This window comes from Crocuta crocuta, unplaced genomic scaffold (genome assembly GCF_008692635.1).
Source record: "Crocuta crocuta isolate KB4526 unplaced genomic scaffold, BGI_CrCroc_1.0 scaffold431, whole genome shotgun sequence".
Taxonomy (NCBI): Eukaryota; Metazoa; Chordata; class Mammalia; order Carnivora; family Hyaenidae; genus Crocuta; species Crocuta crocuta.
The window spans coordinates 3,345,050-3,358,763 of record NW_027528859.1 but is presented as its reverse complement, the minus strand read 5'-3'; the positions used below and the strand labels follow the sequence as shown (position 1 = coordinate 3,358,763).

The 13,714-nt window shown below is 40.2% G+C and overlaps 1 protein-coding gene across 1 annotated transcript in view; it reads left to right on the top strand.

Annotated features, from left to right (window-relative positions):
• DCAF10 (DDB1 and CUL4 associated factor 10) overlaps positions 1–5,282 on the top strand; it is a 43,938-nt gene extending 38,656 nt beyond the window's left edge. The window contains 1 exon segment of the mRNA XM_077756063.1: positions 13–5,282. Coding sequence (XP_077612189.1) covers positions 13–381 — 369 coding nt within the window. The 3' untranslated portion in view covers positions 382–5,282.
• The last annotated feature ends 8,432 nt before the right edge of the window (positions 5,283–13,714 follow it).

Below are 13,714 nucleotides of genomic sequence, written 5' to 3'. Positions count from 1 at the left end.
TCTCTCCCCCAGTGGACTTGTGTCTATGAATTCCAAGAAGGAGCTCCCGTGCGACCAGTCTCCCCTCGCTGTTCTCTACGACTGACTCATTACATTGAAGAAGCCAATGTAGGCAGGGGGTATATCAAAGAACTTTGCTTCAGCCCTGACGGGCGAATGATTTCTTCCCCACATGGCTACGGGATCCGCTTGTTGGGATTTGACAAACAGTGCAGTGAACTTATTGACTGTTTGCCCAAAGAAGCCAGTCCCCTGCGGGTGATCCGTTCTCTGTACTCTCATAACGATGTGGTACTGACGACAAAGTTCTCTCCAACACATTGTCAGATTGCCTCAGGGTGCCTTAGTGGACGGGTTTCCTTGTATCAGCCAAAGTTTTAGGCACAACCTACATCAAATAAGGAACTCTTCTGGTGTTTGACTTATAAATTACTTCAATTTAGGTGAAGTATTTTCTTTTTAGAAGATCTTAAAAGTTTGGGTCAAGATCCCAGTTCTTATGGGTCCATGAACACACCTGTGACCTGAGTACTTGGTCATCCAGCATCGCAGGGGCCTCACCAAGGTACACTCTCTGCCCCAGCATCTTTTGCCGCATTCCTCTGTCCTGCTCATCTGTGCCGCCCGAACTTCCGTTCTGCTTTTGCATGGTAGTTCTGGTCAAGTTTCTTTCTTTGTTTTTTGATTTTGGGGTGAATTTCGTGGACATCTGGCAGGAGTTTTGGCTGGGTTAGGAGAAACCCGTGGCACTAGTATTGAATAAAACCCTGATGTCTGATGTCAGCATACTGGTCATTGAAAAAGGAATTCCATCTTCACTTAGTATACTTTGGCCTTTTAAAGTTGCTGTTATGTTTCTCTATAATGAGCACAGATAATGGCATTATTCTCTTAACTGTTAGATAGTCTTACAACAAAATGTGTTTTAAGTTTCCTGTTAAAATGATACATATTTTTTCACCGTGAGGAGAACTTTGTTGTGAAATGCTGGAAAAAATAACTACCACCTCTCTTTGTAATTTACTTGTATTAATTTAAAAATTGCTAGCATGTGCCCTTACGTGGTATTTTGTTACTGTCAATAGGATTTAGAAAGGAAAAGAGAAGGAATGGGCTTTGGTCATTTTGGTTACATCGAAGAGGATTCATTAGGTTAGTACACCATCATCTGGTCAGAGTGATGAGAACAGCGTGGCTCGGAGTTTCTGTGTTCTCTGCCAGGCTGTTGGACTCACACAGGGTGACACGTGATAGTATCGGTGTGGGGGGACTTAAAGAGGTTGTGTTTTACTCTTTATTCCTTGAAGCAGGTAGCAGGAGCGCAGCCCCCCAGCGTCAGGGAGCAGAGAGCTGCAGTCCTCTCAAGCCGTGTCCTAACTACAGTAGTCAGTAACTTGGATGCCAAAGCAAAGAGCCCACACAAAGACCTCTTGTGTTTTGTTATGGAACACAGCAAGTAAAAGGCATCAAGCAGGGGACAGTCACCGGGCCGGTTGCTCTGATGAAGTAAGCAGCTTTCTTGTGGTCTCCACTTTGGATAGTATTCTCTTTAGAAGAAATCTGCCAGAAGTGGAGTAATTGAAGCCACACACTAGCCCTTTCCGTCTCAGATCACATTCTCTTAGGCCAGTGGTTCTCAAACATCAGGGTGCATTACAGTCACTGAGGAGCTTCTGAAGAACATAGAAACCTGGCCCTTACCTTAGGAGGTTCTGATTCAGCCAGGGAGAGGATAGGAGTCTGTATTTTTAACAGGAACCTCAAGTAATCTTTAGTCAGATGGTCCCCGGGGTCACAGTTTGAAAAGCACTACCTGAAACATTAGTAAGTACTTCTGTGCCTCTCAGGTGCTTGACTCCCGAAGGTGTTTTGATTTAAAAAAAAAAAATAAATAAATGAAACCAATTTTAGAGGTAGAAAATGCAATCAGTCTCATTATTTGATCTCATTTGATGAATGAGAAAAGTTAAGTGACTTGCCTAAAGTCATCTTAAAAAATTAGTGGCAGAGCCAGAACTTGAATTCAAGTCTCCTAATTCCTTGCTCAGGGCAATTTCTACTGTATTCTGCTGGCTGTCAAATCAATGATTTATGAACACTTTTATTTTGTCTTTAAGTTGTATTATTTTGACTACCCTTAAACTGGCCAATAGTTTGAAAAAAGTGTGGAAGTAGATGCTGAGAATTACAGCCGTAAGAAAAGTATCTTAAATCTTACAGAAATGCTAAATGAACCCAAATACATGAATAAAACTGACATTTCTTTGTAGGACCCACCAGACAGCCATGTACACACGTGGACAGAGCTTGCATCTCACTTGGAACAAGGTCGACTCTAGGACAGATTTGTAAAATTAGATCATTTCACCATGGATGGTAAACAAATTGGAATTTTTTAGCCAGCAAGAAAAGTACCACAAAGTAATGAAAACAGGTTTGCCATATACTTTTTCTAAAGAATCCACATATTTAAAGTTTTAGAGATAAAAGCACCCAATGTTAACATTAAAAATCAGCTACTAAGTACAATAATTAATATATTTAAAAAGGTTCCATAAATTGCATCCCTTTTGGAGGGAGTTGCACGTCACCGTGCAACTGAATTTCATGCTGGTCACCGAGCTCTGAATTTCAGTCCAGGATTCATTAACCACTGTAGAGTTTCTGTGGTGTCAAATAATGTCCACACTCTACTACTAACCCCCACAAACTACCTTGCAAGGTAGGTGACATGATCACCAACTGACTTTGGAGGAAATGGAGGGTCAGGTTAAGTGATTTCCCTTAAGTCACAGAGCTGGCAGCGGGTGGGAATGCTGGGATTCAAACCTAGGTTTGTTTTAGTCCAAAGCCTGTGCCTACTACTCTACCGTTTTGCCCTTTTGTTTGTAAAGGATGGGAAACTAGCCTGTTAATATGTTTAGCATCCTCTGTAAATTCTTTATTACAGAGCTGGCTTACCTTCTGCACCATGTACGAGAACATCTACAAGACTGGAAATTTCCATTAGAATTAATACCATAAAATGCAGGGCGTACATACAGTCCATTCCTAACTGGAAAACTGCAAACATGATAAGTATCTGTGAAGTAAAGGAAAATGTATATAGCCTTGTATAAAAAGAGAGCCACAAGATGAGAACTAAAAATTAGCCAGCAAACTCAACAAAACAATCCTTATCCTCTTTGAGCTATAGTCGTGATCAAAAAGTCATGAGGGGGATATTAATCCAGGAATTACAGGGCATCAGGAACGCTAGACTCTTGGAGGAAACTGCAGCGTACAATTTCAAGATCTCATTTCACTTCAGAGTATAAAATCCAATCTGGTGTTTTTTACTTTAAATTCTAGTCGTTTTTATTCATGATAATTGGTGAGTGTATTATAATTGGTAATGTGGTATAATTGTTGGTAAACATGGTATAAATTACTTGTTTTAAAAAGCTTTCTACAGGGGTGCCTGACTGGCTCAGGGGTGGAGCATGCAACTCGTGATCTTAGGGTCAAGAGTTTGAGCCCCACCTTGGGGGAGGGGGTTGATTGTACTTTAAAAATGTCTTGAAAACGTTTCCTACACAACAGTATATTAATGGCAGTGCTGTTGAATTAGGAACTTCAAATATTTAGTAGTTTCTTATCTTTAATTAGGAAAATGAAGTGGCTAAAGCAAATGAGACCTCTATCTTAATCTTTTGAGAACAGGTGTGACCTTTTTTCTCAGAAGCCCAAAGAACATGTGTATTTTGTTATTTCTCCTTGTTAACATCTGAGATGAGGCTATACCAAAAATTTTAGGAAAACAAGCAAGGAAAAGGTTCCCCACGACTGTGTCTAGAACCAAGATCACATTATATCATGGTTAAAGTTTTGTTTTCTAGAAAGTGCAATATAGGAAAAACACTCTGAGAACCTTTTAGAAACCTAGTGTTTCCGCTATTAGAATATATGGTATTGGCATCCATAAGTATCTGTTAAAACTTGTGTCTAGCAGGGGACGTAGTCTGATAACATTAATGACAATCATCCCCATGTAATGACCAGCAGCCATGAAGAGTTACGAAAATTCACTCAGTAATAGCCTATGTTGGTCATAAAAGAAAGCATATACAGTATATGAATTTTTGGATAACTAATGCATATCTCTTAAGTGCCAAAATTTTAAACTTATAATTATTTTTGATGTAAGCCTTTCAGATGATGTTAGTATACCTTCCTGCCTTCTTAAACAGCATGCTCAGCATAATTCACATTTTCATGATGAAGTAAAAGTTATATTCATGTGTTATCACAAATATCCAATTAGCTCTGATGTATGTAAAATACTTCATAAAATGTAAAGGGCTATAACAAATATGAGTTAATATCAATTATTATAAGGTGATTCCCTCAGCCCTGAGGTATATATAATCATTTGCCTCAGGTTGTTGGTGTTTGGGGGAGTTTTTCATTTTTAAATTTTTATATCTGCTGAATAGTTTGTTGTGTCTCCTACGACAGTATCCACATGCCCGCCTCTAACAGGCTTGCTCTAACGTGCTGTGTTCATTTGTTACGAGCTGGGACACGAGATGACCAAGCTTGCTTGGTGTCTGAAGAGCTGCATAAGCCCTGGATGCACAGGCTTCGAGACAGCTAGCTCTTTTGGTTGCTTACCAGCTTTCTGACAGATTAACAATAACAGAGGTTCCCAGTGAAAGCCTAGCCTAGGTATTTTCTCTGTTGCCACTAAATAAAATACTATAAACTAAGGATGCTGCTAAATTAAGGAATAATAGATTAAGCAACATACCAAAGTATAGCCAAGTAACAACAAAGGCTCTGTATTTGTACAGGGATCGTTCATGCTTTTAAGAAAAAAGAAGAATCCGGGGTGGGGGTAGGGGAACAATGAAAATAAAATCCACATAGACTTGAGTATTTTTGATGCCATTAAGCTTTGTCAATAACCATTAAAATACCTGTTTAAATTATCACACATTGTTATAAAGACAGTTTTAGTCTCATTGCAGAGTAAGATCATACCGGAATTTATACATCTTTAGGGTGATTCCTAAGAATTTCTCCCACTCAAATAAGAACAGAAATTATTGAAAGGAATGTCTCAGATTTACCTGTATGCTGCTTCTTTAGTTGTAAATGAATTAATAATGGAAATATGGGTTTTATCAAAAGCTCCAAGGAACACATCTCACATATGCACACCTCATATATGTATGTGTATATGAATGTCACTATAAATGAAAATGTCACCCAGAGACAATAAAATAATTTTAAAATTTAAATCTTGTTCATAGTATTTAGAATGTTCACCTTTCCTAAGTTTCTTCCTCATTTTAATTTCATGGTTTTTACATTAATGGTTGAATATTTGAATTTTCTTTTAAATTTCACTTCATCTTTCATTTCTCAAATGTGCTTTCTGTTCATTTTAGAGTCACATTTTTGGGGAATTGGAAATATTCCAGATAATATCCTAGACACCAGAAAGTTTCTCACTGGGTTCTGTTAAGTTCTTACAATAGACTTACAATAGACTGTAAGCTCCTCGAGGGCAGGGACCGCCTTACTTTTCTTTTATCCCCAGTACCCCATACAGGATCTGACAGAGTAGCTGTTCAATAATTTATTTGTTGTATGAATCAAATGAACCATAGCCATATGTGGCCTCAAATTCCCATGAGGCCAGAATGTGATGTGCAAACAGAGAAATCTATCATTTATTATTATAATGAACAGACTTTCATTCAGAGTAAGACTTTCTCACTGATTTGGAAAACTGCGAAACTCAATTTTTCAACAAACATTTGAATCCATCTATATGCCTTGTCCAGTACTAGGGTCTCAAGGGACAAAGACAGCTAAGGTGGTTCTACAGAGGCCTGCGCTAAGCCCCATGTGGGTGTAATGTGCTGCCGGAGGCATTTTTTTGAACAAGGGGCCCGTATTTTGCACTGGGCTTCCAAATTCTACAGCTGGTCCAGTTTCAATACTATCATTGTGACATGGTGGGAACAAGAAGAATTATAGTATCTTTTACATACTGTCTAGTAAAGATGTTCCCATCCATTGAAAGCTAGCCAGAAAGTGAATGATTTAGTTCAATGATTTCTAAAATCTAAAATTACAACTACCTCCCTCCCACAAACATCTGAACACATCTTCATTTCAGAATTAGGAAGGCTTTCTACAAGTGTATTGGCTTTTTACCATTTCAGTTGAATTGTTTTGAGGTTTTCACTGATGACTCTAGAGTTGTGGGTAATTTTATCTACATACATACATACATACATACATACCTACATGCAATTTTAAGGTTTCAATAAATCGTTTATTAACATATGCACTGAGTGTTCTGGTGTGAGTCTACCTCATAATGTGCTTCTACAAAATAAATGATGCTTTGAAACATGTGACACACTTTTTGTGCAGTTAACCTGCTCAAAAAGTTAATGGCAAATTTGCATTCAGCAGTATTGAAAATTTTGTTTAAATTGCTTAGGTGCTTATTTTTAGACCGGAATGAAGCATAAGGCTGTGACAGGGGCAGTGGTTTAATGATTCTTGTAGTGGATTTTCTACACTTTTTCAATCATATAACCCTTACCTGAAAAAAGTTAAATACACTTCAAATTTTGATTATAAGTGTATATATATTTATATATGTTATACGTGTGTGTGTGTGTGTGTGTGTGTATATATATAAAACACTGTACTGATCCATTATGTACATTATAAAGCATGCAAAGAGAAAAAGGGTATTTTAAAAGGATAGGACTTTTAAATATCAAAGTTCTACATTACCTCCTATACTTCCTGGGATCACCTTATGCTTCCCCTGGTATATGCACCTTTCATTTCGTGAAGGCCACCATTCTAAAACATAGAATTCGCATTTTACACTGAAAATACATTTACTAAGAGCTGATTCATTCACATCTGTTAACTAATGTGCTAGATGTTTACAAGTTTATTCTGTACTAGTCAAGTTTTATAGAGCTTTATAAATTCTTTACTCCATGAAAATAGTGTTACCAATAAGCAGACTACTTGATAAATTTTTGTCACACTGTATACAGTGCTTTGTTTTCATATAGATACACTTAGAACATGCCTTTTTTCAGTGTTACCTTGAATGCCCTTTTTTTATCGTTTAACAGTATGATGGGTCATTTTACCACACTATTTTAACTTACTAGAAAAATGACCATCATATTTAGGACACTCACTCATTTTTAAATAAGTCATTGAAGAGAAAAACAGTGAATCTCTTTCAATTCAGATTATTTTGTGAAATTGTTTGGATAAACTGATTTGCAGCTAAACATAGCATTAATTACCACTATTTTCAGTTATTCCTCTGACAGTCATGGTTTGGGCTATTTTAAAAGTGGGTTTTTTTTTTTTTAAGGAGACATTTGGCATGTTTTAATGTTAATGAATTATTTCTTTTAGTTTCCTATTACTGATGTAACAAATTACCTACCACAAATTAAATACCACAAATTTAAAACACAAATTTGGGGCACTTGACTGGCTCATCAGTTGGTGGAGCATGCAACTCTTGATCTCCAGGGTCATGAGTTCCAGCCCCATGTTGGGCATAGAGCTTACTTTAAAAAATCAAATAAAACACAAACTGGCGTCCACTGATCTTTCCTCCAAACCCCTCCCTTCTGGCAGAGGACATGAAAAGTGGTGCTCTGCCTCTAGCAGGCATGGAGTCACCTGGACAGCTTGTGAAAACACAGATTGCTGGGTCCACACCCAGAGTTTCTGATTTCATAGGTCTAGGGTTGGAGCTGCCATTTTGCATTTCTAACCAATTCCCAACTGATGCTGTTTATCTGGACACCATAATTTGAGAACTACAAATACAGAAAATGTAGTTAGGGTTTAATTTTTCATGGATGACAGATCCCAGGGAGCTCTATGTAGATAAAGGAAGCCAGTTTAGAGAACTTTTTTCAAATAAATTTTAACATTTATTCATTTTTGACAAGAGTGTGAGTGGGGTAGGGGTAGAGAGAGAGGGAGACACAGAATCTGAAGCGGGCTCCAGGCTCTGAGCTGTCAGCATGGAGGCCGACGTGGGGCTTGAACCCATGGACCGTGAGATCATGACCTGAGGTGAAGTTGGATGCTTAACTGACTGAGCCACCCAGGCGCCCCATTCCTTTTTTTTTTTTTTTTTAAAGAGCACATTGTGACTTTGGAGGCTGGTATATATTATGAACACCAGTTTGTCCCATCAGCTATGCCATTCTCAGGACACTGTCAGGTTGGCTCCACCAGTGAGAGCTACGACTTCCCTAATTTAACACGATATTTAAGTTACTGGGCAGTAAGTTAAACATCATCTTACCGTCTCAGAAACAGACTCGGCGCTCTGTGGCTTATCTTCTAACTCAAAAAGAGGAGCTCTGGGACAGAAACGCACTCTCTGGTGTAGCTACAGACGGCTGCAACTGTTGCTATCAATCCAGAAAAGGAACAACTGAAACTCTAACCAGGGCATAGACCACTCAAAACATCTTTAAAGTTTTTTTAAATAGTCTCCAATNTGAGATCATGACCTGAGGTGAAGTTGGATGCTTAACTGACTGAGCCACCCAGGCGCCCCATTCCTTTTTTTTTTTTTTTTTAAAGAGCACATTGTGACTTTGGAGGCTGGTATATATTATGAACACCAGTTTGTCCCATCAGCTATGCCATTCTCAGGACACTGTCAGGTTGGCTCCACCAGTGAGAGCTACGACTTCCCTAATTTAACACGATATTTAAGTTACTGGGCAGTAAGTTAAACATCATCTTACCGTCTCAGAAACAGACTCGGTGCTGTGTGGCTTATCTTCTAACTCAAAAAGAGGAGCTCTGGGACAGAAACGCACTCTCTGGTGTAGCTACAGACGGCTGCAACTGTTGCTATCAATCCAGAAAAGGAACAACTGAAACTCTAACCAGGGCATAGACCACTCAAAACATCTTTAAAGTTTTTTTAAATAGTCTCCAATTAAAGCCACGTACTTTTTTAAAATTTTACTTACTATTTAAATCCAAGTTAGTTAGCATATAGTGCAATAATGATTTCAGGAGTAGATTCCAGTGATTCATCCCCTATGTGTAACACCCAGTGCTCATCCCAACAGGTGTCCTCCTTAATGCCCCTCACGCATTTAGCAACACCCCCCAACAGTCCCTCCAGCACCCCTCAGTTTGTTCTCTGTATGTTGAGTCTTTTATGTTTTGTCCCCCTCCCTGTTTTTATATTATTTTTGCTTTCCTTCCCTTATGTTCTGTATCTGTTTTGTATCTTAAATTCCATATATGAGTGAAGTCCTATGATAGCTGTCTTTCTCTAAGAAAGGCATTTAAATTACAGGTACACTAGACTGTCGCACTGACATTAATTTGCAAAAAGTCCTTCACCAGACAAAAGATTCATTTTGGGGTAAAATCAAAGATACAAATTTTATTGTTAAATGATTACCTTTTAAAAGTTAAATACAAAGTATCAGATCTATTCTGAAAATGCATTTATGTTTAAGCAGTTATTACATAATCTTGGGTGCACACTTAATAAGTGTATATACGGGGGGCCTGGGTGGCGCAGTTGATTAGGCATCTGACTTTGGCTCAGGTCATTATCTCATGGCTCATGAGTTCAAGCCCAGCATCAGAGTCTCTGCTGTCATCAGCACAGAGCGTGCTCAGATCCTCTGTCCCCCTCTCTCTGCCTTTCCCCTGCTTATGTGCATGTGTGCTCTCTCAAAAATTAAGATTTAAAAAAAAATGAAAACACAATACAAAAAAATAAGTGTATGTTTTTAAAAGGATTTCCTGGCATTTATGGAAAGTTACAATGCATTGGCAGGTATATCATGATCCTTCTGCTTATCCTTTAAAGGGGTGAGTAGACCCCTCCCTCTGGGGCAGGCTTAAGAAAAAAGTAAGATGATTGCCCCTGGCACAACCTGTGTGCAGTGGACAAGGTGGCCACCATACTCTGATCAGTGGGGACTGCCAAAGGCCACCGCTCCCCTCTAGCTAGGAAGGCTGTAGAATCCTGTGGCCTCGTGGAAGTCTGAGAACACACACGCAGAAACAACTAAACAGTCCATAAATGGGGATGGCAGATTCTGTGATAAAGCCCCTAATGATAGGTCTCAGCATTTTATTATGAAAATGTTCAATATATAGCAAAGTTGAAAGAATTTTACAGTGAACATCTGTTTACTACAATTCTACCATTAATCTTTTCCTGTTTTATTGCTTTGTCTAATACTCCATCAATCCATCTTAATTTTTTAGGTATTTTGAATAAATTGCAGCTCTCTGTACCCATCCTCCTAAAATCCTCAGCAATACCTATCATTAACATTTAGCATCTTTTTCTTTTGTTCTTAAATCTTCCACATGACGAAGTGCACAATAATGGTACATTCACGAAGTTTAGGCAAATGTACACACCTGTGTACCCCAAACCCCTATCACGATATAGGTTACTACCATCACCCCTTCCAGTCTACTTCCCCTCCCTCCCTCCCAGAGGCAACCACTATTTTCTTTCTTCCAGCACAGATTTGCCTCTTCTAGAAATTCACATAAATGGAATCATACAATATGCATTCTTCCTTGATGATTTTAAAAGATATTCCTAAGAAATTCAAAGTGTCTCTGAAACAGGGAGAACAACAGTGATAAAGACAATACCTGGGATCAGAGGATTCATTCACTGAATAGGTATTTATTACGAGAACCTCTAGTCCACGGACGGATACAAAGATCAGAGTCCCTGCCCTCAGTGAGTCTTCACACTGTGTTGAAGCAGCACACACACCATGGAGAGAGCACCAGGGTGAAACAGTCATCACAGGTCACAGAAGGAGACCTAATCCAGCTTGGGAGCCAGCAGGGAATCAACGGGCTTTACATTTTTACTTTGGAATTGGTCTCAGGCAGCCAAAATGCTCTGTATTTTCCACAAGTCTAGAATCTTCTAACTCAAAATGATTGTCCTTAAAAGGGTAGCTTTCCAGTACTGAGCAGATGGGTGCATGGCAAATTTACTCCACAAAATAAACAAGGGAAAAATTATAATAGACAAACTGTAATTATTAGGGCTTCTGTTCTTCTCTAGCTTGAGTTGACACAAAATCAAATACGTGTAGTACTGCCCTCAACCACAAAAACAACATGCTTTTCTGTTCCCGGACCACAGGGAGCAGAAACTTTGAAGAGCTCAAAACAACCAGCAAACCTCTGGTTTTGGACTTCACCTCCGCTTTCTCAAGGCCCAAGAAACCTAGGACACCTCGAAACTCAGGCCCTCGCCTCCTTTTTACCCTTTACCTTCATAGTTTGTGCACAACATTACAAATGAAAAGTACTTGGTTCCCATACATACACACTTTTCCCTACCATCTGTCCTCAAAATTCTATGGCTATTTTTTAGTGGGAAGTGAGGAGCCCAAGAAAACCTGGAAATTTCTTGTTCAATTATTGTAGAAGAGTAAAAGTTCCAAAGCTGCTTTTAGCCCAAGGGAAAGGAGGAAGCTACATACCAGGAGCCACCTATCTACTGTAGCTATCATGACCCTTGAAAGACAAAGTTCTCCCCTAGTGTCGTATGAAACAAAAAGGTAGCATCTCCATGTATCTAAATGTGGTCGCCATTTTTTGGTGTGCTTCAGATTAGGAGCAAGTCATCGCCTTACCCACAAGGAACTGCTAACTAATAATGACTGGTGCCCCCAAAGAGGGCCTGAACTGAAACTTCCTTTTTTTTATTTTTGAGAGACAGAGTGTGAGTGGGGGAGGGGCAGAGAGGGACACACAGAATCCAAAGCAGGCTCCAGAATCCGAGGTGTCAGCACAGAGCCCGATGTGGAGCTCAAGCCCACGGACCTGAGATCATGACCTGAGCTGAAGTCGGATGCTTAACCAACTGAGCCACCCAGGTGCCCCAAAACTTTTATTTCTGTTGGCGATGAAACTATAGAAGTGGTTTGCGATCTGCTCTCAATTAAAACAAGTCACTGCCTTCATGGCACTTCGAAAGCAACAAAGCAGCAGTCAACAACACTAATTACTTTAAGGAAATAATCATTAGGCTCATCATTTAGGCTTATACATGCTATGGACTGAATGTCTGTGGGTCACCCCCACTCCCAAAATTGTATGTTGAAGGCCTAACCCCCAATGTGACAGTACCTGGAGGTGGGGCTTTCAGGAGGTGATTAGGTTTAGATGAGCTCATTGAAGTTCCTTCCGCCATGTGAGGACACAGTGAGAAGTCTGCACCCCAGGGAGAGGCTTCTCACCAGGAACCAAATCTGCTGGTACCTTGATTTTGGACTTCCTAGCTTCCAGAACTGTGAGAAATAAATGTTTGTTTAAGCCACTTTGTCTGTGGTATTTCACTGTGGCAGCCCAAGCAGTGTAAAGGTTTGTCCTTATACAACCTCCATGACCCATCAAGGAAGGAAGGTCAGACAGGATATTCCAGAATGCAATGATTCTGGATATCCACATGTCCTTTCACTCTCTTGGCTGATTCTTTAATGTTCATCAGACCTCCACCAGGTGCCAGGCGCTGGGCACTTGAAACGGGAAGCTACAGCAGAGCCCCCGCCTCACGCAGCTGCCATGCAAAAGGGGCAGGAAACATCCAATCATCACGGTCCAGTTAAAACAAGGAACTGCTATGAAAAACAGGAGCGTGGTGGCACAAGAACATAGAGGAGGCGAACCTTAGTCCTGAAAGTGGGAGCCAGCTTCTTTCAGGAAGTGACGCTCAAGTGGAGATCTGAAGTCCTCGGCAGGAGTTACTGAGCGATCAGGAAAGAGTGCTGTGCTCAGGGCAGGGGGACATGGCCTGGGCAAAGTTCCTGTGGAAAAAGGTGGGGACTAGGTAGGACCATTTTATTTTATTTTTTGTTTATTTTGGAGACAGAGAGAAACAGAGCATGAGTGGCAGAGGGGCAGAGAGAGAGGGAGACACAGAATCCGAAGCAGGCTCCAATTTGACACGGGGCTCGAACCCACGAACCGTGAGATCATGACCTGAGCTGAAGTTGGCCGCTTAACCGACTGAGCCAGCCAGGTGCCCCTGAGTAGGACCATTTTAGCTGGCGAAGACAGGGAGGCAGTCAAGGGGGGCCTGGATCCGTTCATCTAAAGAATTACTCTTAAAGCAATAAGCAGAATGGATTGAAGGGAGATAATTTAGATAAATCCCATTTTATCCTCAGTTTCTACTTCAGTGAAGAAATGGACAGAAGACATGGCACTTCCCCAAAGAGGACATCCAGATGGCCAACAGACACATGAAACAATGCTCAGCATCCCTCCTCATCAGGGAAATACATTTGCTCATTTGCTAAAATGAGCAAATAAAAGGACTCTAGATGCTGGTGAGGATGTGGAGAAACGGGCACCCTCCTACACTGTTGGTGGGAATGTAAACAGGTGCAGCCCCTCTGGAAAATAGTGTGGCAATTCCTCAAAAAATTAACAATAGAACTCCCCTATGACCCAGCAATAGCACTGCTAGGAATTTGCCCAAGGGATACAGGAGTGCTGATGCATAGGGGCACATGGACCCCAATGTTCATAGCAGCACTCTCAACAATAGCCAAATCATGGAAAGAGCCTAAGTGTCCATCAACGGACGAATGGATCAAGAAGATGTGGTTCATCTATACAATGGAATACT